The 26,947-nt window shown below is 44.2% G+C and overlaps 1 protein-coding gene and 1 long non-coding RNA gene across 2 annotated transcripts in view; one reads left to right on the forward strand and one right to left on the reverse strand.

Annotated features, from left to right (window-relative positions):
* Nucleotides 1-26,947, reverse strand: part of LOC130161981 (zinc finger MIZ domain-containing protein 1-like) — a 113,922-nt gene that overhangs the window by 35,899 nt on the left and 51,076 nt on the right. Inside the window, exon 3 of the mRNA XM_056365394.1 lies at nt 5,706-5,825. Within this exon, the coding sequence (XP_056221369.1) occupies nt 5,706-5,774 (69 nt within the window). The 5' untranslated portion in view covers nt 5,775-5,825. The remainder of the gene's footprint in view (nt 1-5,705; nt 5,826-26,947) is intronic.
* LOC130161982 (uncharacterized) lies at nt 226-10,137 on the forward strand. Its single transcript, XR_008826207.1, has 3 exons — nt 226-815; nt 9,644-9,781; nt 9,960-10,137. It is a non-coding gene; the product is annotated as an uncharacterized LOC130161982 (long non-coding RNA).

The raw sequence follows: 26,947 nt of genomic DNA on the forward strand, positions 1-26,947 counted from the left end.
TTCCTTTAATAAAAAGTTTCAAACCTGAGCATCCAGGGTAATCCTGAGTATCAGACTTCTGTATCTACATTGAAAGGATGTAGAGCCAAAAGATATGGAGGATAAGGTTAGACTACCTGCCAAGTTTTGCTGCCTCCCTGTATCCGCATAAGAGATGGAAAGCAGACGACTGGATCGATTGTCACCAGCGGGAGGGCCACACCAATAACAGGATGAATAATTAAAAGCACTCAGAGTGTCTTAAAACAAAAGAGCATCTCCCAAATTTTGCTTATCACACCTTAGATTACTAATGCTGTAACGCTCTGGGCTGAAGGGGTATGTCCCCCATTAGACTCGTGCCTTCACCTCACTCTTCCCAGGTTTGTGTAGCACTGCCTTGCCACTAAGTGCAATAAATCTCCTTGTGTGGCTGCATGAATAGCCGAGGAAGCCCTTATATCACCAGCCGGCCCTGAGCTGCGCTGTGACTTTATCTGACAACAGGCTCCTTGACCTACAGGCACCCCTTTATGGCATTCATTCCCCAACCGGAGCCAGCAGCCCACTCACTAACCCTGCTGTCCGTCTTGCTGTAGAGCAGCACAGGAAACTGAAAAATGGACCTCTCTGGGTTGCCACAACGGACTCGGCGTTGGTCATTGATCTTCTCTAAAAGCTTTCAAACCTCAATATGAATTTTATACATAGAAGAGCAGACTCACTACCTCCACTCTGCAGTAATCTGTTGCCTTTGGAGAGATTATGCACACAAGCCTTTGTAGTGCACTTGTACAAACCAGGCACAAATGGACTCCCACTCCATGGCATCAAAGGTAAATAGAGAGGTTTGTCATCCTTCTTAACACATCTGTGCGCTTTGATTTCACTGTCAGGGAATAAACGAGAAGAGGAAGTGACAGCTGTGCAGTCACTGCCTCGCAGTGTTTTTTTCTTGTTTGCTCTTTAGGGGGCAGCAGAGGTCAGGATTTGGTAAGGCAGCTTTCATATCAATTTACAAAGCCTTTGACAGGGGCTGGATGAAACCAGTCTTGTTTATTTTATGCTCTGTCCGAGCTCTGTTCCTCACTCCCCCGACGTGTCTTTGTTGGAGGAGACTAAGATGAGACGCGGTGGGGTTGCTGAGCATGTAAATTCTAATGGTGGATAAAGTCTCCTGTAGAAACACACACAGCCACAGATGCTAAATTTAGATGAGTCTGGAAGCTAGACAACACACGCAATCAGCGCACCAAGGATGGAGAGGGGGAGAAAAGGGGGGAGGGAGGGAGAATATATAGAGGGGAGAGAAAAGAAAAAAAAAAAAACACACCGCCACCACTTGGGCTTGAAGTGATTACTGTTCTTTGCACTCAGAACAATTGGTCCCACCAGTGTGGCTGTCACAGGGAGAGCTTGGCACTGCCACGCCACAGATGTTCTCCCTTCTCTGGCCAAAACCCACCAATCAAACCTAAACTAGTAGCCAAGAGACCCCTCACTCCCTCCCACCCCCCTGTCCTTGTCCCCTGGGCGAGAATGATACTCCAACATTTACACTCCAGTTAAAGCTCGGCCCAGTTCGAGGGAAACAAAGACAGACGGGACTTGCAGTGTCCTGAGAATACAGCTTTCTTCAGATACAATCATCCTCTGTAGTCACGTCTGGAAACAACTTGATCTGCACATCTGCAGCTAAACTGAATGTGACAGCGCACACGATCTGGCAAAGGCTCTCTTTCCTCTCAGAATCACAGCTTTTGGTTTTGCTGCTGTTGTTGTTCTACATTCACTGACGCCCCAGAGCACTGAAAACATATTAATGGAGACAATTAACCCTGGAAAGAACACAGTGGAAGACCAAAAAAAACAAAACAAAAAAAAAACAACACCAGATCCATAGCCAGTACAGCAGAACAGAGAGGGATGTCTTCCAGTTCATCTTGAAATATTGACACACTCTGAGGAAGTGCTCCTGCAGCGAAAGGAGAGTTCATAGTTTCCGCCAAATCCCCGAACATATCAGTGAGTGGAGTGTCTGACAGCAAACCAGCTTCCCCACAGTGAGAGGAAAAATACGGTCTCTGAAATAAATACCAGCAGTATCACGGAACCCATCTTCCCTAAAGTGTTCACAACGGTGCAATTCTGGGACGCGAGAGGAAAACAAACTGCCACTGAGAAACTATGTGTCGGGGGTGGGGGGTGAAATCAGATAACTGTTTTTATATTTCCCTTCTAAACATCTTCGTTCGTTTGGAGGTTAAACAAGTGAACATATTTATTTTGCGGTATTGCTTTCTAAAAGTTACAGATATGCTCCCGCAAGGTATTTAGCAGCACCTGCACACAGCAAAAGGAAACAAACACTATCACGATTGTTTACCTCTACAAATATTGATGTAAAAAAGCACCAGGGCTGAAACTAATATTTTTATTTGCTTTTTATTAATCAATTAAGATAGTTCCCAGAGACTAAGATAAGATCATTATTTGTTTTGTTTTGTCTGAGAAACTGTCCGAAACCCCAAAGATATTCAATTTACAATGATATAAAACAGCAAATCCTCATAATTCTAAAGCTTTTGTTTGGTAGTTTTGCTTAACAGATGGCTAATACCATGAATCAACCCATCAATTATCTAAATTGTTGTTGAGTAAATATGTGTCTGTTGATAATCAATTGATCCACTGATTGTTTCAGCACAAAATAGCAGTCAGGTGTCAGACTTGTCATGAACTACTACTATGAAACAACTTCTGGAGGATTTTTATAAATGCTAAGTAACAAAATAAGTATATTGATGTGAAAAATGGCCATGTTGTTATAGTTTATGAAGAGTTTGCTTAAGTTATTGTTTAAAAAACACATTACTACAATTTCACAACAAGATGGCAATTTAAAAATTACCACCGTAATGATTTCTGATTTAACTTTCAACCCGTGATTCAATCAGGCCGACGGATTCCAATTTCCTCCACTTTATCATCGCGCTCAGCAGTAATTTATCATTTGAGCAACAAAATCAATTTGTTCCTCTGTCCACGGCACCGGCTGGGAGCATTCAGACAGACATGTCACATCTCCCAGAAAACAACAACACAATGGAGGAGCCTTCATTTATATTCCTGCTCCACGTCCATACTGCCTTTGAGAAGCTAAATTTCAGCTTGTGCACACTTTCAATTAAAGCAAACAGCTGGATTGGTTTACAATATTTTCTTAATTATTTTAATGGCTTGGATATTGGACAATGGGGAGCAGGGGGAGAAGATAGTGAGTTAATTGTTCTGATCTCCCCTGATGATCATCTTTGTGTGCGGGGAGGAGAATAGACGGCCGGCTGAATGGGCTCACTGCTAGTCTAATTGGCAGGACATAAATGGTATTTATTATGCGGGTCTTCCAAACCCTGATTGTCTGCGGCACAAAGCTGCCTCTATTAGCAGGGTGCTGGCTCTTACTGGTCGGTTTGAAATGACCCGGCGCTTAACCATTTATTAAATGGACTGGAGGCCTCCTTGTATGCCATGGATCTCTCTCTAATTGGCATGTTTACCCATGTGCTGCTCCCCCGGCCGCTAACATCGGAGCGTGTTTGTTTAAATTTTTCCCTTGTGGGGTTAACACATTCAACCCCGCGACATTTGAATTGTTTGAACTTTTGTATTTCTGTTTCTGTTTTGTGAACTTCATTTAATGTAACCCATCAGCAATCAGCAATATAGTGCATTCATAGAATCCAAATTATGACTAAAGGAGTGGATATTGAATATTTAATATCCTGCTGTGACGACGGTTACCAGAGTGAGGAAAGGGACTGTTTACCTCTCTCTACCTTATTACTTAAGAACATCAAAGTATGTGTCTACACACAGAGGCTTCCCTCTGTGTGCTCCCTAGACACTCGCCCCGTCTCTATCTGCCTCACCTTGTCTCTCTCTCTCAGTAATAGCTGGGAACTCCCTGCCGAGGGTAAAACTATTTGCCACGTCCACACTTGTGTCTCAGTGCAAAGCCCCAAACACTTTCCCCAAAGGCCCTCTGATGCACTTTTCAGGAGGTGGACCTCAGCACAGACCCCAGAAACAAAACGGGCCGTCAGTTAAGAGAAGAGATCAAAGGGAGAGCCCTGTCGCCCGGGGTTACGCAAGTATGTCTGTTTAATTCTGCCAGAGATTCGTCCCGCTGTAAATGCTGGTGAGAGGAGAACAAAAGGACTCGCTGGGAGTCAGCAGTGGTGGATGAAGAAAGAAGGGTGATGATGGGGGGATGCAGGGGAGCCTCCGCTCTTTGACCCCAGTCAGAAACCTGAGTCACACCACAGGCCTGATAATAGGACCAAACAGATTAGTCAAACAGGACGACAGCAGATGTATTCGGGCCATGACTGGGAGCGTGCGCACATGTGTGCGCAAGCAGAAATTTGGAAAAGGAAACAGACTGTTACCTCCCTTCTTCTTTTTTCTTACAGCAAACAAATGAAACAAATTGGTGAAAACTTGTTTTGGCTTGACGGTTTTAGGTTGGAACTGAAAATCAATTAACACAAACTAAATTAAGAGGAAATCACCAAAACTTGATTCATACAATAAGGTTCAGAATCACTCATAGTGATAAACATCACACATGCAACAGTGGAAGAAGGGTTAATGTCCTCTAACAAAGCTAGTTCAAGAAGCAAACACACACCTGCACACTCTTCAACATATATCCATCACGACATGCCACTGTACCTAAACTGTCAGTGCTCTGCTCACACTTTTGCTATCACGACTGCCGCCACAGCGCTCGCCTGAAAGCTACACTGCCACTGTTGCTGCTGTTGTTGATGAAACATTTCCAAGGCCCCACCTCCACCTGTAAGCTCTCTGTCTATGTTCTGCTCGGGGGCAAGTTATTATCATCACTCCCCCATTCCCTGCTGTGCAGAGTTTCCTATGTGGGGAGCATCGAGGTCAGAGCCTTGACGCCGAACATCAACACTCTACGTAATCTTTACATAACGACACATCCTACGGCTGACGGACCTCGAGTAAAAGTTACAATCCTACACTGGATTTTCAGTTTCAGTTTCAGTTTACCACAGTGCAGAGTGCGTCAATTAAGTAGCAAAGAGGAAGTTTTTATATTTATTTGTATGGATTGAAATCTTTCAGAGATTGGTTCGTTGATCTGTAAGCAGTATTTTAACATTGTACCGTAGCTGTGCAATGTGAGTCTGACTTTGCAGTGGCAGTTTAAATTTCACCAACTTCATATTGTTGCTCCCCAGGGAAACTCTGAACCCTGTGTCCAGTCTCGGGTACTTTCCTGCTCTCGGACCAACAGAACAACAACATTGTCCTCTTTAGTTTTAGCTGACTCTGCTTAGCATTTTCTCTTGCTTTGAATCATATCTTCAAGCCACGACACTGCTGTTTATCAGAAACCCTGAAAAGTCGACACATGTTTACATGTCAGTTTATCTCATAATCCGAACCCCTTTTGAATATAAAATCTGAATATGCAGGGAAACTAAGGGAGGAACATTTCCCCCTAAAATATGTGTAAAAGTATGGAATATGGAGGTGGAAAAGTAGAACATCAAGATTTTACTTAACTACAATACTTATGTAAATACTTACTTACATATCAAGTGCTCATAATGTGGCAAAAAGAAATGTTTAATACCTGGTAAATCAGACTGACTGACAAAAGGTTTGACTTAAACACTCTGTCTCACCTGTTTGATACACTGCAGACGGTCATTGGTCTGCTGTATGTGTCTGTCCATCGACGGAATAGAGTTCATGTTGATTGTCCCTCTTTGGCCTCTACCTGCCAGCCATTAAACTGGAGCGTTCTGCAACAGAAACACAGACACGTGTTAAAGCTCGCCTCTTCCCAGGGAAGCTGCCAATCCCATCACCAACAGGATATTGCAGTTTAGTGTGTCTATATGTGTGTGTGTGTGTGTGTGTGTGTGTGTGTGTGTGTGTGTGTGCGTGTGCGCGTGCTGTGAGCTGAGCAAGGAGATATTGATTTGGCAGGTGACAAGCACCTCAGAGAGCCCAAAGGATGACATTTCTCTCAGCTCCTCTGACACCCTTAACAAGCCCTGGCGGTTGCCCCCGAACGCTGCCACACACCTTCGGAGAGGACGCACTGGACAACTTAGAGAAGATGTCTGACCGCGTTCAAAGCACCTCGAGGGGTAAAAAAGAACAGAGACGAGAGGGACGCGCGTTGTGCAGAGCCTCACAGTCTGTCAGCATTACCTCAGAAAAGTGCATGAAAGCCTTCCATCCAGGCCTGTGAGAACATTAACTTGGCATGTGGTTCTCTGTTTACATTACTGAGCCATTATATAATCTTTGGTTAACAATTATCTGTACCCTGGGCCCAGACATGCTCTACATTTCACCCCCCCACCCCCCCACCCCACTGCTCTCCAGCAACATAAGAGTTCCTCTAACAAAAGCCCTTACAGCGCACTATTGATTTTGGAGCAGCAGCTTATGGAAAACCTCTTTCTCTCTCGCTCTCTCTCTCTCTCTTTTTTTTTTTTTTTCCAGAGGAATAATTTTTCAAGGAAGGCAAACAATGGGGCTGTGGTCTGACATGCTACATAACATTATTACAAGTTAAAAAGTATTACAAGCTACGTTAAAGGTTATCAATTTTGCCTGTGGGGGTCTGATTTAATGTTGCATTCAAAGCCATATAAATATCAGACTCGGGGTGTCGGCCATAACTCACAGTGACCTGCAGCTTCAAGTGGAGGGGTGAGTGAATTAATAAGCACACACTGTATGGGTGGTGCTTTGAGATGTTCCCTTCCATCTTAACCCATCGTCTCCCTGCCACGTCCTCCACCCCCCCCACCCCCGACCCCCCCACCCCTTGCTACTGCTGGGTCATCTCTTCCTGCAGTGCATCATCTCTCTCTCTATCTCTCAAGCCCCCCCCCCCCTTCCCTTCCATCACATCACTCAGAACCCCTCCCACCCCACCCCACACCATCCTTCTCCATTACCATCACACAGTGAGAAATTTCACTGCACGAAGTACCGGTGAGATGAGGGAGAGAGAGGAAGAGAGGAAGAGAGAGAGAGAGAGAGAGAGAGAGAGAGAGAGAGAGAGAGAGAGAGAGAGAGAGAGAGAGAGAGAGAGAGAGAGAGAGAGAGAGAGAGAGAGAGAGAGAGAGAGGAGGCAGCATGCTGCACCACACTGATAATACTCACTTAGGGGTCTCTAGCTGGATTTAACGGCAGGGCCAGTAATCTACTCCACTAGACAGCTAAAGAGCTTTTATGCTACCTACTGGAGTTGCTCATGCCTGTACTTGAGAGGAGAGAAGGGCACACTAGTGCATTCCTCTCCATAAATTAGAAAGCTCATAATGAAAAGAGACATTGGAGGAGTTTTTTTCCCAATCTGACTCTCTCTGCACATGAAAAGTACTTGTTTGTTGACAGTTTTTTTTTTTTAAGTCTCACATGGGCAAAAACTTTTGAAAGTTGAGTTAGATCTATTCATGCAAAAAACATTTACTTTTCTGAATTTTATGAGGTGGTAACCAAACCCAAACCAGAAGCCAACCAATCCTGATTGAATATATTCAAGCACACCAACTTTTTTGTTTTTTCCAGTATTTTTCAGTGAGGACATCCTGAATGTCACAACTCCTTCTCAGCAATAATATGTGTCCACGCTGTGACTTCTTTTTAAGTTCACTGCTTGGAACACGCCTCGGTCCCCCTCTCTGTGCCAGCTGATACTGAGCTGATCCTGGGTAAAGGCACGGCACTGTACCACCGTGCCCCTCAGCCACCAGCAGGTGTCTCCCTGGCCCTTCAAAGGCCTGGCTAGTGGCACAAAGAAGGCGGAGCGGTGTTGCTTTAAGCCTTTACAAGCTCTACAAATCCTCAGCTGCTGCTTCCTAACAGGGCCCACTCAGCCCGGCACTGCCTGTCTGACCTTGTGGTTATTGATGAGCGAGTCGACCTGCTCTCTCCGTCTCTCTTCCCTGCTGCCCTTCCGTTCGCTCTCTCTCCCTCTTTTCTCCCTCCATGTCATTTCTCTTACCTCCAACAGTGAGTTAAAATAAAGGGAAAGAAAGAGGCTGGGCTGCCATTCACCTCCCCTGCTTTCTCCGTTAAACACACACCGTAACAATATTCCTGACCTCGGCACACTGTCGTCTCATTTATTTATTTTCCTCCCCGAGATCATTTTAAGAAAAGTATGAGATGACAGAGTTGGGGAATAATTTAATTTTCAGATATTCACTTGTTCTAATTAAACACTAGTTCTTTGTTATATCTTTAATGACTAACAAGAGCCAAATTAAAGATTAAACCCACGATGCTGTGGAGATATGACAACAGATGCAATTATGAGCCTGCCCCTATTTACTTGCTCTTTTCTTTTTTTCTTAATCTTACAGATGTTATCATTTATTATTTTCTCTGCACCATTACCCTATGTGAACTTATTTGCCTTGATTCAGCTAGTTACCCTTAGAAATCCTGCTGCACGCTTTTTTTGGAGTGTGCAAGATGGGGTGGAGGGTGGGGGGGGACTGCGAGTGGGGTGTAGGGTGGGGTGGGTGGGGTCGGTGCAGATACACGTGTTACTTGAGCTTAATTTACTGCAAATTGCACGGCAGGCGTTACACAACAAGTTGAGAGCTGTGGATTCCTGCACAACAAAAGACACATGGGGGAGTGGAGGTTGGGAGAGGAGGAGGGAGACCCGCTTTCCTTCCCTATTCAAGGGGGAGCTAAAATATATGTATTGAGTGGGAGCTGTAATAAAACGAAACGGGTGAGGAGATGCAGGCTGGGAACAAATATGAAAGGCAGTGGAGTATGGCGGCAAGGCGATGGAGCACCACCAGAGGATTGGATGAAATTATCTCTTTATAATCAGGGGGCTTCTGCATGGCTGCCTCCTCCATTGCCCAGTGACAGATGAGGCCTACCTCTTCAAATGGGCTTTTCACAGTGCTATCAGCCCACCTCTAGGGTAAAACAATGTTTTTCTTCCCCCCTGTACCACCACTTTAAAAGCTTTGTTTCCACACGGCACCCCGCAGAGGACAGGGCCGACTCCCATCAGGCAGGGTCCATGTTTGTCTCATTACGTGATCATGTTACATAAGTTTACCTTGACAGGGGGCTGCAGATTTAATTTGATGACAAAACAGTGCCACGGCAAGACGGTGACGCTAAATAACACTGAGCATTATCTCCGCTAAGTAAGAGGGGGAGGCTTTCTGAACTGTCACAATTGCGCAGTTTGGAATATAAACATTATTTCAGACACCCGAAAACCCAGCCCTGCATCTTCAAAGAGAGCTTCTAGCCTGTTGATGTAACGTAGACGAGTTGTGTGCCTCTGCTCTGCAGGATAAAAACAGTCTGAGGGGGGAGAAGAGTAGACAATGATTAGCTTTATCCCACCATCACAGCAGAACAAATGGATCATGAACCCTCGCCGCTTTACACAGTCTCTCAGCTGAGCTGTCAAGGCGCGGGGAAGTGGTAAACAGATTTAATTTATTCATATAAATGGCTCGTGAACCAAAACAGTCAGGCTACTCTGGGGCCGGGCACAATGTCATTTAAAGATATATTCACTTTATTACAGCTTGCCTCTTGTTTTTTTTTCTTCTAGTTTTGGACATTGGTTATGATAACATGGTGCTCAGCAAAGCAACGTCTGAGAACATGGCAACAACGGCACGACAAAGTTCACAAAGAGTTTAGTGAACGCACCCAACACACAGGAAACTGGTGCACATGCACAACCGAGGTGAGTACAGTAGGTCAAAGTTGAACCAGGACATTGGTTTGTTGGTGTGATGTTGGGGGAATAATTTTACCCTTTGTTTTCTCTTCAGAATAAGTGCGGATAAAGTGGAGTGTGTTAAAAACCTGTACGATATCTGACCGCTCTTCTGTCTCGCCATGTTGCATTTCTTTTTTAACAGCAGCTCCTCACACCCGGACCTCAGCAGTTCAGCCGGTGAACACAGTATCATTATTACTGATGGGCAAAATAATGATGATGCAAAAAATGATGAATTATCAGCTGAGTTGTTTTAATGTAATTAAAATCCTCTCAATCTGCAAAAAGCTCTTTACATTTTTTCTACTCAATTTCCCTATTTTTCGATGAAAAATGCAAATATTCTTAATTTCAAAAGTTTTAATGTCGTTTTCTTTACTGATGTTCACAGGAGATTTTAAGTTTCCACATGACACTTGTGTAAATTATGCATTGAACAATGAGATAAGAGAAAATCACGGAACTCCTGCTCGTGTTGAAGTCGGATTTCAGGTGAGAAACTTTGCCCCTTTTAGCAGCTAAATTGCGTCAGGTCAAAGGTCAAACATCCAAGTGATGTAACAATAGGCTAAACACATTTCTGAGTGGAGGGCGACTTTGAATAAATCAAACTTGTCCATTAAGGGAGAGTCGGAGGGCGGCAGCGGGAATTGAAAGACAGCGAGCCGTGCCGGGGAGCTTGGACCACACACACACACACACACACACCCACCCTCTCACACACACACACACACACACACACACACACACACACACACACACAGATCTTCTCACCTTTCCTTGAGTGCTGGACCGGCATCATGATACCATAACAACACCCTCAGTCACTCCTAATGTGCTTTACAACAACACTACAGGCAGGGTGTTACACCTCCACAGAGCTGTGTGAAACATCCCCCTCAACTAACACACACTCAAACACACATGCACTCAAACACACACACACAGACACACACACACACACCTCACTAATCGAAAGCTTAAAGTACTGCTGACACTATTAAAACAGAACAAGGTGGCCTGAGCGAACAAATCAGCATCACTCTGGCACCTTGTGAGGACACATCAAGACGCGCCGCTCAAGGTGATCGTGTCCCCGCGTGTCGCCTATTGTAGGTGAATTAGGCAATAAAAGACTAATCTGCGCCATCATTGACTAGGGCTGGCCTGTTTGCAGCACTTGCTTAAGGGCGATAAAGATGAGGGAGGAGGAAGGGGTGGGGGGTGGGGGGTGGGGGGAAGGAAGCATCTCTTTACCCTCATGATTTTAATGAGCTTTGATTCCGAGATATGTCTTGTTTTCTTCCGACTGTCGGCCGAGGCCGGCGTGAAAGCTCCCCTTTAATTATCTCAGCATTGTAGAGACGCCCTTTTCTTGCACCGAGGGAGGGGTGTTTAGTTTGGAGAGGGCAGCTCTAGGACTCCAGGTGTCTGCCTGGTTCTCCGCCTGGTAAGTGGCCAGACAGGCAGCGGAGGACAAAGCTGTGTTTGTTCGACAGAGGAAAAAGCAGAGAGGATGGAAATGTGTACGAATCGGCACCGCTTCCATTGTTGCTTTACAGAATGTGCCATAATCCCCGGCAGGCTCCATCCAGAGCTGGCAAGGAGGATAATATGAGCTGCCTCCTGCCTGTCCCACCTCCCTGCTCTACCTCCCCTCCCCTCAGCCCTTCTCCATCACCTCCTCCTCCCTTCCCCCATTTCTCTGCTGCACACACATATGGACACACAGCCACTCAAGCGCACACACACACACACACACACACAGACACACACACACACACACACACACACACACACACACTCGCTCACACTTGCTCACACCTCCCCACATGGCTCCTTAACAGGCTTGGGAATGGATTTCTTTTATTTAATGTGGTTTGGTCTGCAGCTCCAGCGGCAACCATGAGCGAGGGCGGGCTTGCAGTTGTGACACTCACTCACTCAGACACACACACGTGCGTGCGCACACACACACACACTCAATCCAAGGAGCCCTGCTGCGTTGGTCGCTGTTCACTGATCTCTCCCTCTTCCCCTCTGTCTTTCTCCATCTCCCATTCTCCCTCTAACTCACTCCACTCACTCCCTCCCTCCCTCTCTCTCTCTCTCTCTCTCTCACGCAGACCCACATTCACTCCCTCCCTCCCCTTTCTGCCCTCTCACTTTTTTTTTTTTTTCATGACAGCTCACATAAGCAAGCCTCCTGGATTCCTACGGGAGCCCCACGTTCAGTACACAGAGATTGTTCAGCCATCAGGCACATCTGCAGCGTGATTAGAAAAGCAAAGGGAGCATGGAGGGTGGGGTGGTTGCTGACACTCCCCCATCCCCACCCCACCACCACCACCACCACCACCACCACCCAGCAGCAGCAGCAGCAGCAGCAGAAGAAGAAGAAAACAGAGGGCCGGGGATCATAGAGGGGCCTAAGCAATATCTCCTCTCTAACCAAGTGTAACGTTTCACCAAGTCTCAGAGGCCGATTGCCGACTGTGATACAAAAAAAAAAAAGAAAGAAAAAAAAAAAGAAAGGAAAAAGGACAAAGGCAGATCGGGGCCAGTCTCTCTTCACCACCGCCATCCACCCACCCACCCACCCTCCAACTCGCCTGGCTCCTGGGGCAAGCTGAAGGGAGAGGAGATGGTCCAAGCCACATGCATGAGGAGCATCATGGTGGTTTCGCCTTCTCCTGTTTGCCCTCTACCGCCTCCTCCGAAACAGCTACTCTTTTAATTTCCTCCCACCCTTACGCTAATAGCAGGGGAGGAGGGGTGGTTGGAGAGTGTGTGTGTGTGTGTGTGTGTGTGTGTGTGTGTGGGGGGGGGGGTCAATTCCCCCGGGGTGCTTGAGGCAGCACAGATGAGCCACATGACTGCGCGCATGTCGCCTTCCACCAAAGAGCAGCGTGGAGCTAACAGCTAGCCGGCTAGGCTCACGCTCTCTGTGCCAGCCTGCGGTGCTCTATCAGCCTCACCGCTCACTGCCAAGCCCCCCTCCCGCCCCCCATCATCTCTCTCTCTCTCTCTGTCTCTATCCTCCGCAATCCTCCAGGAATTTGGAGGCATGTGATGATGGTGATGAAACCAGCGAGCCAAAGTGTAAACCTGCAGCTATTGTTGCAATATGAAGTGAATTCACACTCAATATCTCACGAAGAAAGCCGTCACCACTACCCTCAGCCCCATGAAACACTTTGTCTTAAAAATTGCCTTTGATTGTGAGCACAGAGGAAAAGTCAAAGAGGCATTTTATTTCCATTCCGGTGAGTGATATTGTTACTGTGCTTCAGACAACTTGTGAGTGAGTGTTTTTCTTTTTTCTTTTTTTTTACCCTGATTCCCTCTCTATGCTTTCTTTTTTTTTTTTTTTTTTCTTTCTTTCTCCTTCCCAGTCTTCTGGTTTATTATGCATTCAGCTCATGTGTCCCTCCTGTGAGTGGCTGTTCATTTTCCACATACCACGCTTAATCCGGCCAGCTAAAACTTTGAAATAGCGGGAGCCACAGACGCAGCCGCTACCCAGGAGGAGCCATTATGAGGTCTGGGAGAGAGAGACTGATAGCGCTGGGGGGAGGAGTGACAGGCGAGCGGCAAGATACATGGGAAGGAATTCAAAGAAGGCTGAGAGCAGAACACGTGGGTGTGCATGTTCGCGTGTGCTCGCCACCTTGCAAGTGTGCGTGGTGAGAAGTTCGGGGTGGTTGTGTGTGTTTGTTGGCCTGTGTGTGTCTGTGTGTGTGTTTTTGATGGGGTTACCGGTGTGGGCCGGCGGGGATGGAGGTCCTCCTTCTCTCCATTGTGCCAGTGACCTTTGGCCTTTTGTGACTGAGTGAATGGGAGGAGAGAGTGAGAGCGAGAGACTTTAAATAGTGCATGAGCTCAACCTGCCCAGACACTGATGGACAGCAGCAACATGAGCTTTCTCTGTTTCACCCAAGAAGCCGGTGAAGACATACCATAAAACTGCCAGACCTCGCGATGACCCCACTCACGTCTCCCTTTTTAAGAGTTTCTGCATGTAGGCGGCAACTAATGATTATTGTCTGGTTTTGTTTTCATCAATCCATTATTTCCTTGTTCAGGAAGACAAAATCTGTGAAACGTGCCGGAGGAGATGTCTTAAAATTGATTGTTTTGTCTGATACAACAGCCCAAAACAAGAAAATTTATTCAATTTACAATGATAGAAAACGGAGGAAAGCAGCTTGAGAAGGTGGAACTTGTCAATATTCCACTTTTTTGCCTGATAAATGGCTTTTAAAGTCATTCGTCATGATTTAATCTATCTCTAGTTTTCAGGGTTATTCATATTATGATATTATTTATATATTTTTAAAATATATTTATAACATATTTGTTTTCATACTGGTACACTGACTGCTGTTATTTAGTCAGTTTTACATTGTACTTTTGGCCTCATTTGTATCATTGTCAGCTGATAACTCTGCTCATATTTTAAATATTTGTATTTATTATAAGTTATAAATCTACAGAATATGTCCTATGTGCTGCAGCCATGTTATTCAGGATATTTTTTGACTTTCCTGGTTACATCTAATACATTAAAGCAAAACTATCTAACATTTAAACAAGGAAATGACACAGGAATAAAATACACCACTGATAAACTCGGGTTTTGCTGCTACAGGTGTATTTGGTCTGGTACGACCAGTAGCTTATGGTGGCTAACGTTAGCTTACATTACACAGACATTACAGTCAGTTGGCTGACTCGACTACTGCTACACAGTGTTTTATCATTTACTATCATCATGTAATTGACACTTGTGGCCACAGAGACCAGTGTTCAGCAGAAGCTATAGACTCTCTTTAAATGAACGATCAACTCGAAGAATAGCTGACTTTCACTTTGTTTCAGCTCCAGTTGTATAGTCAATCAAATTTGTTAATATCGTCACAGCAACAGCTCAGAATTTTGCACTCTTTTTTGAGCCCAAACTTTCAAGCACCTGCATCTTCTGAAACTCATCCTCTGCTACACTGCACACGTTCGGATCATCTAACTGGCATGACTCATAAAGATGAAATTTTTTTTTTTTTCATATCAGCAGATTGTTTGATAACCTTACTGAGCGGACTGATCCTGTGTTAACAGCTTGCTAGTATCTGCAGCCATCGGTCCCTCCAGGGAGAAGCCTCTCATTCCACAAATGTGCTCAATTAAAAAGAGCAGAGTGCTTAGAGAGGGGCAGCGAGGGGCCATTCCGTGTGCCTGTTTGATCTGGATTTCCTAATTGGTCAATGACAACACATTACGAGACAGACGGACGCTTGATCCGCAGAGAGGAGGCTTTTGACTGCGGCGGTTCTGCCTCTTTTCCCTCCCCTTCCCCCGTACACCACCGCCATCCTACAAACCCCACCATGACCAGGCAGAGTGTGTCTGTGTCCAAGTTTGTCTGTATGTAAAGAAGGGGTGGGGGTCTGCTGAGTGGGAGGAGGAGGAGGAGGGGGTGATTTAGAGGTTAGGCAGCACAGGCTGCCGTAAATCTGTCACAAATCTTCCTTATGGGGGGGGGGAGACAACACACTCACACACAAGACATGTGATGAATCCCATGCAACAGACAGACCTCCACCTCCACCTCCCCTCGTAAGGCCTCTGCTCGGGTCCACGCCGCACCACTTGCACTCTAATTTGCCAGAGATTGTGGGCTGCCATGTTCTGATTGCCTTTGTGTAAATGAATGAGGAAACCTCTCATCTCATGTGTGGCTGTGAAGAATGCCAATGTGTCTGGGGAGGAAGAGGAGATTCTCCAGGGGGGGAGTAGACTTAGCAGAGTCCTCAATCAAACATTGTCGACATTTATTCAATATTTTTTTGTGCACATTTCTCCCCTCTTAGCAGAGGAATCCTGAGTCATTTCATTCAATATATATCACTTCGCATATCCTGGTGTGTGGCCCCCTTTGCATGGAGCGTGGAAGTAGCCTCGGTGATGCGGATCACATGTTTGTAGAACAGTATGTCTCATTTTATATAATCTTACAGGGAGCTAAAAATAGCATCAAATGAATATTGAATGTGAGGACAGAGGAGGCTGTTTGCAGGCGTTATGTAATTCAACTTATGCCGTCAAATGATGAAATAACTGCCCTATCCTTTCACACATGCACACACAAGCATCACGTACTAGCGCACACATAATCTCTTTCATACATGCTGATGAAAAACAATACTTTGCACTAATACTTTATAAACGTGAGGGGTCGCTTATGTGTGAGTCATCAAAGGGTGTTTGAAGCTTATTCCAGCATATATCAAATAATTATTTTCATATTAAAAGAGATTATTTTCATACTTTCCTTTGTTTTTAATTCAATTAACTTAATGAAGTCTATAAAATGAAATTGAAATTGTATATTTTTGAACAAAAGTCCAAAACCCAGGAGACATTCAGCAAGCAGCGAGAATCCTCACGTTTGAGAGGCTAAGACTGACGAAACTAATGATTAAAGAACAATAAACCAATTTTCAATCAGTTGATGAATTGTTTCAGCACCAGTTCACCTCCCTTTTGAAGAGAGGACTTCTCTGCCTCTTACACTTTGCAGAGCATAATATTCGGAGCTTGTATGCTCATGGGTGTAATTTAGCTACAACCCATCTCTAGCTGTTGGCAAACAACACAGCTCCACATCATCCATCAGGGAAGTTGAGGTAGCTTGACAGGTAAACATAAACAATGCTGCCTGCAGTAGCATTTCTAGAAGTGTACGCCCACACACACACACACATATATATACTCTCAAGTGAAACAGCTGAAGACTGAAACATACCTACATCGACAGACAGAGAGAGAGAGAGAGGGGAAGGTGTGAGAGGCAGCAAGATGCTGAAGGAGAGAGAAAGAGAGACGCACTGGAACAGAGAGGAGGAGGAAATGCGTGCTGCAAGAGGCGGAAAAAAGCGGAAAAATTCTATATCCTCCTGTTTCAGACACCCCCACCCCCCTCCAGAAAACTGCTGAACCATCAGCAATTACAGGCGGGCTGGGTCATGAATCTCTCCCTGCAGTGGTGTGCTCACTCTCTGCTCGGTGATACTGCAGAGGTGTGCGGCCTCAGTCACCTGGCCGGCAACAAACGCAACACAAGACACACACACACACACACACACACACACACACACACACACACACAGAAGAAAAAAAAAAAAGGGTGCTGCCTGCGTGACCCCTGACTATCAATAAGGTTCATGTGCAAATCAAATTGACACTTTGCATCTCCTTTTCCATGACTGCAAAGTTTACACTGTCGGGGGCGAGCCGATATGCAAAGCGCTTGTTTTTACAGATGCACGGACAGGTGAGCGTGATCCACGAGCAGCAGACCAAACAGGCTGTCACGGTGATACAGTACACAAGCAGCCATGGGACAAAGGTGAGGGAGGGGGACGGGGGTGTTGGTGGGGGGGGGGGGGGTACATAAGTCAGGACACAAGTAGAAAGTGCTGAACATATAATTAGCTAATCCAGTAGAAAGCGCAGATAGGCAGTCACTTAATTAAAATGATTAATTAAGGGCAATAAAAAAAACTTCTTTCAAAACTGCTGTCTGTAATTACAAGTGACTCCCTCTCCTCTGTGGCAGAGGGCTTCAATATGTGCGCGCGTCAAGTACGTTTGCATGTGAATGTGTTTGTTTGTGTGTGTGTGTGTGTGTGTGTGTGTGTGTGTGTGTGTGTGTGTGTGTGTGTGTGTGTTTGTGTGTGTGTGTGCGTGCACGTGATCGGTGTGTGTCAATGAGAGGGAGGGAGAGAAGTCAGTTTCTGTGGCTCATTCAGCGTTAGGATCCTCGGCTAATGAGATTAGTCAATAATGGATTGAAAGCAAGCAGGCTCCCCTCCCCGACACAATGGCCAGAGAGGCTGCCCTGTCAGCGACACATCCTCCGCCGGTCAATATGCACACAAAACACACACCGACACACTCGCACACTTGGAAACACATCCAAACAACAGGGGCCACCTTTTTAACATACAAATTGTGTTATTATATTGAGCAGCGTCTGTTTTGAGACAGTGCTACGTGCCTCGCAGGCCGCAGACAACTCCCTTGGATTTAAATTCAAATTGGGAATATATCTAGTCTTGATCTACAGAAAAATGGATATTGTAGACGTCATGCGGGGCCGTCGAAAGCCCTAGATCTCTTTCATCACATGAATGAACGGGTGTTTGAGCCCAGGAAGGACAAACAAGTCTTGAGAGGTGAAAACTCCTCTATTCTCAGATAAACAAAGACATGAAACGGACTTTAAGGCCGACTACAGCACAAACAGAGCTCTATTCAAACGTGTGAACAACCTGTTCGCAAGGGTAAAATAAACCCTGCACAAACAAGACACAGCAAGCCGCCGCTAGCGTGTGCAGAACCTTGATGCATTCGAAATAGTGAGACTTTCACAAAAGCACCAGTAAACACCAAAACTCAACTGTTAGCTTGCACTCATGTTGGTGATCGTAAATCTGCTGGTGCATCTATTCAAACTCACTCTGAAAGAAACCAGTCTATAAACACAGGCATCATTTTCCTTGTGGATTAGGGCGACGTCCTTTTTTTTGCCCCTTTGACCTTTATAGTTCCAGTTTGATTTCGTCACCAATATCTCTCTGAACAACATCCTCTTACTGCTGTCATAATCCAGATACTGAATAACTCACTTTGATGGCATTCACTTAAACAATCAGGTTTACAAGTAGCAAATGTGCCCTAATGTTTGATTTCACGCCCTGGGTTTTGTCTGACAGGCGACAGACAGTCTAGTTGAGCAGAGAGGACTAGAAGACCTGCAGATCCTACTCAGGGTAAGAGTAAAACAAATTAATTTTTCTTTGCAAGCTCAATTCTGATCCACAGGTGATGTACATGTGTGATTATAACATTCTTCGAAAAAACACATTTGGTGGCATGTGTCTATCAATGAAACTAAATAGTAGTAATAGTAAGTAGAAGAGTAATTTGCGTGTAATTTCAAATCTTTTTGACAGACTATGGATTATTATAGAAAGCACCAATTTAAACATATTGTGGATTTTTACTTATAAATGTATATAAATTCAGAAAATAGCATTATTATCAAATTATTATTTTTTTTTTCCATTTTAGATGCCATTCCACTCGTTAACATCCAGACTGGCCTGCATGGTACTGGGGGTGTGTTCCTGTCAGGCGGCCTCCCTGGCGCGGGGCAGCACCATGCTACCAAAGGTCAACCCCCCTGGTAATTTGTTTTACCGCTGCCCACACAGGGCGTCCTATCAGGTAAACCAATTATTATCTGACATGAATCGGAGAGCAGAGAGGTCCCGCACGACCACTTCCTCTATTATTAGCGATGCGTCTCTTTCTCTCTGCAAAAAAAAAAAAAAAAAAAAGCACCTTGTCCCTGATTCCCAGCGTGTCTTTGCTGCTGCTTATCAGCTGCCAAGTGACTCATTTACCTGCAATGTGCAATTCAGTGTGGGATTTAAAGGTAATTTAACCTACATTCAGATGAGAAAATGAATTAAGTGCTGCCGTTTCTCTCTCTCTCTCTCTCATTCCGCCATCCTCCTTTCTGTCTCAAAAGCATAAACAGCAGTCAGAACGGCGAGCTTTCTCCTGCTTAGTATTCAGCTGTAATCCTCCTGGGTGGACACCATGCTGTGTAGACAATCTGCATTTTGATTGGTGTACACTGGAAGTTTCCGCATGGCTCTTTAAAAGCCGATGCATCGGAAAACAACACAGAATAGTCATTTAGAAATGTATTTCTGCGAATATTTAGTAGACTGCGCCGCCGAACAGCAAATAACTCGGTGAGATTTATCTTGTTTCATTAGCCAGAGCCAGCGCTGACACGAGGGTATGATGTGAAACTGATCATTTGTTGCGCTGCGACTGTGTTGGCCAACATGGAAATGCCAGCGATATATAACCCTCTCAGAGAGCCATTTGTACAATCTCACCATTAGGAGCCACTTTGTTCCTGTAGCCCCTCTGGCCTCAAACCAGGCTTCAGCCTCCGATGGCTGTAACCATGGCAACTGCCTTCATTCAACACTTGCAAATAATGAAGACAATGTGTTTTCCATTTAGATGAGCTTTTTTTTTTTTTTTTTTTTTTTTAGTGCAAGAAGATATGGAGAGTCCATCCTGACTGTTTCATTAAGGGGGCTTAATAACATGATTCCTTCTGCTGGATGCACTGTACGAGCTGAATCACAGATGAAATTGGTCTGGTGGGACACGAGTCAATAACAATGTTCGCGATTCAATATTATGTTCAACAACTAAACTTGGAAAAGTTCTTTTTTCTTCCTTCGGCCTCGGTGGACTTCAGTGCTGTAGGGAGAAACATCAAAAAATGGAGAACTGCCTCAGGCAAAGAATTTAGCATCTAGATCACACAAAGCAAAACAACAAGCACAAGGATGGCAGGCAAATGAAAAGTAGAAGTCCTTCAATATGCTGCTGATTATGCTTGGCCTTTAGCTGTTTTGGACCTTTTTACATGACTCCTCCAGTTTCACACACCCGGGGTCTTATTTGCTTTGTTTTGGCCATCATTCCTATCAGTACCTAGAAGGGCACCCGGGGAGGGCAGACCTCCGCTAAGACCAATGTCAAAAAACACACACCAGACTTCAGAGAATAAAAAATTCTAATTCATAGTTAATAATCCAGATCGACCCCAAAAATTTAATGGGCTCTTCACCGACCCACACCCCATCTCTCCACCGAGTTCTGTGCAGATCGGTTCAGTATTTTTTTTGCATAATCCTGCTGACAAACAAACAAACAAACAAACAACAAACAAATCAACACACACAGGTGCAAACATAACCTCCTCGGCTGAGGTGATAACAACACAGAACTCCCCTGGTTAATTTCTGAGCTCTACATCAGCTACTGTACATGGTGTAGTCAACTGACACATTTCTCTTGCGCCGTGAGGGATGACTGCTGACATTCCTGGTGTGTTCACATTTGCTCTTACATCCAAATACAGTGATTTACGTCAGTTTTTTTTGCAACCTGTTTCATCATCTGACCGCTGGTTTATTTTTTATTTTTTTGCCCTGTCCAACTTTATTGCAGTGATCTTGCTGTTTTTCATACTGTATGTGAGTATAATGTTATAACCGAAAGAAATGATGGCCAAAACAAATATATATATAAATATGCAAATAAGACCCAGGTTGTAATAAATAGGATTGTGAATGTCTTAGGTGCAAACAATGGGGGAAAAAAAAGCTCAAGCAAGTCAAATACTAACAAGGAATCAAGCACATATTTGTAAATCTGTGAGCATGTGCCAACACACACACACACACACACACACACACACACACACACACACAGAGTGGAAAGAATGGAAAGAACTCAAGGGGCAGGAGTCTCCTTTCCACTGTTTATAGGGAAAACTCCCTGCAAGCGGAGCCAGCTTTCCAGGCCAAAATTAATTCAACACTTTTACAAATCACTAGACAGGAAACACGGTGTTGTTCTCCACTTCCACTTCTTCTCTCTTGCAGCCCAGTAAACATTCTTTTGATTTGTTGTGCTGTTCGCTCGCTAGGAAAAACACACAAAGCAGATAGTTACTCTAATTCCTTGATGACAAGAGTTTATCTTGCGGAGTGGAGTGCGTTTCATAGAGTGCGGCTTGTTGCCTCGTGCGGCGTCTGTGTTAACACAAAACCCTGTAAAGACTATTGACTGGAGGAGCTGCTGTCAATAGTATTCCTATGATTTCTATTCTTGCTGTTGTCGATCTTTGTGAACCTACAGTCTGGGGACTGTTCTCCTGCTACCCTGACAACACAAGAGTAAGCTTTATATATAAAAAAAAAACAAAAAACATACATAAATATAAAACAAGCACACCACAATACCACTTCAGAGTAGGTTTGTTGCTACAACAAACAATGCAGTGAGCTCTGGTGCTCGTGTGCACGGGGGCCACAGTGCACCGTGATTGATATACAAGAGATAAAACACTGTTTGACTCCTGAATCCGGCTCCAATCACACGCTCTCTGTGACGCACTCACCACACGCTATCTCTGCCACACACGGCCCGCGCTGCTGATAAGCAGGGCTGAACCAGTCATATCTACCACTTCTGGAAGAGTTTCTTCTTGAATAAATAAACTACTTCTAAAAAAAAAATATATATATATATATATATAAAAAAAAAAAAATATCTAGATTTACAGTGCTGAGGCGCTTTGTGGATTTCAGTTGCAGAGGTGGCACAAGTGACATGAAGGAGACTGGCAGTCATTCAGATTCATACAAGCTGTAGTGTCCTTTAAAGTCCTGAAATAATCAGTCGATTTATCAGTTCATCGCTGTCAGAAAATGAATCAGAAGCTTTTTAAATGTGAGGAGTTTCTGCTTTTTTCTGTTTTATATCACTGTAAAATGAAACTCTTTACACTTTGGACAGTTGGTGAGATATTCTTTTCACTGTTTATTAGCATGTTGTAGACTCAACATTAATCAATAATCCAAATAGATCGGTCTATAATGAAAATAATCTGCGGGTGCAACCCCCAGTCTTTTCTGAAATGCAGAAAAAAAAAAAAAAACGTACAAAATCCACTTCAGCCTGTAGCTGCTCATTACCTGCTGATCGTGAAGCAGCACCAGGGGTTTTTATGGAAAGCTTGTATGATTGGTACACTTGAGTTCAATACACTGCATGTATTTTTAATGAGACAAGCCTTTATGATAGAGGGAGATTGCTGGCATGACTGACGATGCATTACATCTCAACTGGGTATTTGAGAAATCTTTTATGTGAGCCCTTTTATCTTTTGAAGTGTTCACAAATAGTGATATTGAATTAGCCTTTAACCATTTCTTGGTCCTACCATATTACAGAAATCTCTTAAGAAAATCAACTGTCCTCATGATGGACACTGGATTGTTGAAGTGCAGTCTTTAGTTTCGCTCCCTGTAGAGATGTAAGTCGGTCATTTGTCACATTGTAGTGGCCATGAACGCATCTTTACATGGTCATATCCGACAAAGAGGCTTGGCTGGTGCTTCATATTGGCTCTCAATGTCACAGCTTCGCACACATGCACACAGATCTACACACTAAGCACAAACACTGTTAAAGCACTTTAGAGAGTGTGACACAAGAGGACACCATGTAGCTAAAGGTTAAAGAAAAACACAACAAAAATGAAGACTGCAGGAGAATTTTGATTAATGTAAGACCTCACACACTCGGAGGCGCGCACACATTCCCAAACCACCACCGGAGAGGGACAGAGGCTGCAGTGAGCCTCTAAGAGACCACCAGGTGTGACCTATTCATTATTTACCAACAGAGGCAGGCGAGCAGCATCTGCACGCTGTGCACAGCCCTTCCTTTGTAGGAGAGATGTGTCGGGATCAGATGAGAGAGGGCACCTTTGTGGATAGACATCTTTGTTCACACCCTGCCTGTCTGTCGCCCTTTACTACTCCTCACCCACACAAACAGACAAAAAGCATCTATGTTTGTTGTTTTTTTTTATCAATCTGGAAAAGATGATTCCACTTATCCAGGGTAGCACTGAACTGTAAAATGTTGCAGCAATGTGACTTCTTTAGACGTGTAGTGCAATATATTACATTTACTCATTACACACAACTTTTATGTTTTTCCACTATGGGCCACTATGTCAGATCAGCAGATTTGACCTGCCGTGACTTGACCAAGACGTGTGTCAGACAACTTATTGAACCCTGACCGACGTTAGTTTGAGGTCTTTCACAATCTGTATGACATCGAAAGGTCTGGAAAGGCTTCTGGGACCAAATACGGCAACATGAAACATCATAGAAGTTGTCAAACTCCTCGCCAGGGCCTTATTAGACGTAGATGTGGTTGCCTTCAACTATGAAGCGATATCGACATGCCCAACATTATTTTTGTCTCTGATGCCCGATGTCTCTCAAGTTCAGACCATCGTCAGGTTGATATCAATCAGTCTGACAACAGGTCAGCATTTTGGAGGGTGAGCTTGTTTGTTGTCTTGTTGGTAGTTTGATGAGAGAACCAACACGCGTCTAGTCAGGAGGCAGCTAGTGTCCATCAAAAGAGGAAGAATACAACAATCTTGTACTCAGTTGAATTTACATGTTATTTCTTCTTAACTGGCTGGCTATTCATTGGTGCATTTGGGGAATTTCCTGGGTTTTGCCTAGAGCTGCTTGTTTAAGCAAATTTTCCAACAACATTATCACCTTATTAAGCTGATATAGTGAATGTGTTAGCAAAACTGTTAGCCTATTTATACATCCAACAGATAAGGAGCAACATTAGCATTTATTTGGAGCCGTGTTTCCAACCTTCTCTCTCTTCCAGTTTTGGTCACCAAGAGTCTTCTCTCACTACAGGTGACACCTCCCACAGCGCATGTAGTCGTTTTCTATCGTTAAAAGACAATAATATTAATTAGGGCAGCTTTAAAAGACAGAGAGGGAAAATCTTCCAAACCAGGGGTGAAGAGACGGTTGATTTATATCCTACAGGTTGGACCATTTTGCATGAGCATGTAAATGAACGCCCACAAGGTGTATGAATGACACCTCGCACAACTTCAGAGCAGAGCGAGAGCTCGGAAAAGGTCGCTGCCTCTGAGGGTGGAACAAATTACGACTGAGGAGATGAAATGTTGACAGATGGGAAATCTGCCTGATGTCAATAAGAGAACCGAACAATGAGGATCGCTTCACATCAGTGATTACTTATGTAAACTCTGGACCATCACACTTAAGATAAAAGCCCATATGGACAAACAGGCCACCTTCCTATTAATGATCTATTCTAGCTTGTGTGTACTCTAGTCTATCCTACTTTCTTTTATCTTCAATATAACCACAACACTAGTGGAGACAAAGTGCCCTTCCATGGACAGCTTGGCACAGGTTCACACACATCAAGGGTCATTAAAGCAGCTGACAAAAGCTTTTCTTTCTTTCTTTTTTTAAAATGAATTTGTGTGTAAGAGTTCAGCCTCTTCTGGTTGCGACAGAGTGTGTATGTGTGTGTGATGAGTTGCAGCGTGTGAAGGAGCCTGGTTTCATTTCTTCTTGTAACACCCTAATGACTTTATTGTTTCATTCTTATCCAGCCTCCAGAAGCTATTACCATATAAACACCTGTGTTATCAAAGCACCACAAACAATTTCCTGGATAATTTAACAAAGATGCGAATGTTGATACGGTATGAGGTGTTGTGAGTTATGAGTGTGTGTGTGTGTGTGTGTGTGTGTGTGTGTGTGTGTGTGAGAGTGAGTGAGTGAGTGTGTGCGTTTTCTGAGATATCTATTTTCTCCATGCGTGTATATTTTGAGATATCTATTTTCTGTGTGGGTGTTTGTCTCTGAATGCATTCTGGGATATCCATTTCATGGAGTATGTGTGTGCACGTGAGCGCGCGTGCGGCTGTATGTGTGTGCAGAGCTTAAACTTGCCGGAACCTGGCTACAGCTGGCCACTTTTCAGCTCCAATTGTAGAGGAGAATATGTGAGAGTTACCTTAAATGGAGGCTGTTTTGGTGAAGTGGGGACAGACCGAATGTTCTGCATTACCATCATGCTCCATGCAATCTGTATCAAAACCCCGGGTGAGGCAAACAAAAAGGGAACACTTGCATAACGTAAGAGCCTGATGTTACCCTGCAGAATTGGACCTCTCTAATCTTTTTTTTTTTTTTTTTTTTTCAACCCCTGGTCCTCCCTCATTCTGTCTTTGACTCTCAGTCTGTTTCCCTCCCTCCCTCCCTCCCCCTCAGTCACAGGGGCTGGATTGTTCTGCTGAGGCTTGGCAGAGGCCACGGATGGGAAAAGTGCAGGGGAGGCAGCTAACACTTCCTGCCTCCCTGAATCAGAGAGTTAACCTTCACCGAGGGCACAATGGCTTCTCGTTAGTGAAACCACCCCACATGCAGGCAGCCTGTCACCAGCCATGTTCCTGTTCGCTGACCCCTTTTTGTGTTTCTGTGTCCTCTCTTGGACTTCGTGTCCCAACAGGGCTGCACCTCAGATGTACACAATGGTGGTTAATATGCTGTACATAAATGCATTTTCATCCATATCTGAGGACATGTGATCAGAAAATATATTGTCAAAATACAAATTTAGGGGCATAAGTTCATATTTAGCAAAAACATGATCCTTTATCATATGTTAGATCATGGGTATCCAGAAGCTAGTTGCACATTCCTCTTCTTACCGAGTCTGGCAGATTCAGAAATAATCAGGAGGAAAACAGATTTGGGAGAAGTGAATTGTGAGCCGTATATTCGTCTGTATTTTACAAACTAAAGACTTAAGTGTTGAGTGTCATTTTTTCATGACATAGTTAAATTAAAGAGATATTCTGGTGTGTGAATAATCAAATTTGAGTGGTTGTAAAGGAGCTACTTGAATGTTTTTTTTTTTCTACTGCCGAACATGTTTTTCTTGCCGGGAGCAGGTGGCAGTGATTGTTGCTTGACAAAAGCTTCAGCCAATGTTACTTTTACAAGACAAGAGGTTATAATACTCTCTCTGAGCAGCGCGACGTCTTCAGGGCTGATTGGAGGCTACAGTGAGCCGCTAACAGGAAGTGACGAGATGAGCAACTGCTAGCTGGTTAGCATGCTAACTTCAGTAGGAGAAAAGATGTGACAAAGACAAGAGTTGACACTAGCGTTGCTGGAGACAGCTCTTATGCGAGTAAAGGAATTATGTTTATAATTACATATGTTAGTAATAGTAATTAAGAAAGAATTCTTATTTCAAGTAACTTAATGGATTTTGCTGTAGACAGGAGGATGTAAAAATCTGATTATTTAAATTGTGTTTTTTCTATTTTCTGACATTTAATAAACCAAATGATTCATCAGATAGGCGAGAAAGCCAATTAATCTAAAATAAAAGTAACTGTTATTTGCAGCCCTATTTGTATACATGAGACCATAATAAAAAATGTCATCCTCATCATCATCATCATGAATAAACATGCATGGCAACAGCCAGACGCAACCTTATGCAAGCTAGGACGAACACACACTCCACTGTACATTCCAGTGACACCCATAACCTCACAGTAAATGGTTTCTGCCTTGTTTT

This window comes from Seriola aureovittata, chromosome 21 (genome assembly GCF_021018895.1).
Source record: "Seriola aureovittata isolate HTS-2021-v1 ecotype China chromosome 21, ASM2101889v1, whole genome shotgun sequence".
Classification (NCBI taxonomy): domain Eukaryota; kingdom Metazoa; phylum Chordata; class Actinopteri; order Carangiformes; family Carangidae; genus Seriola; species Seriola aureovittata.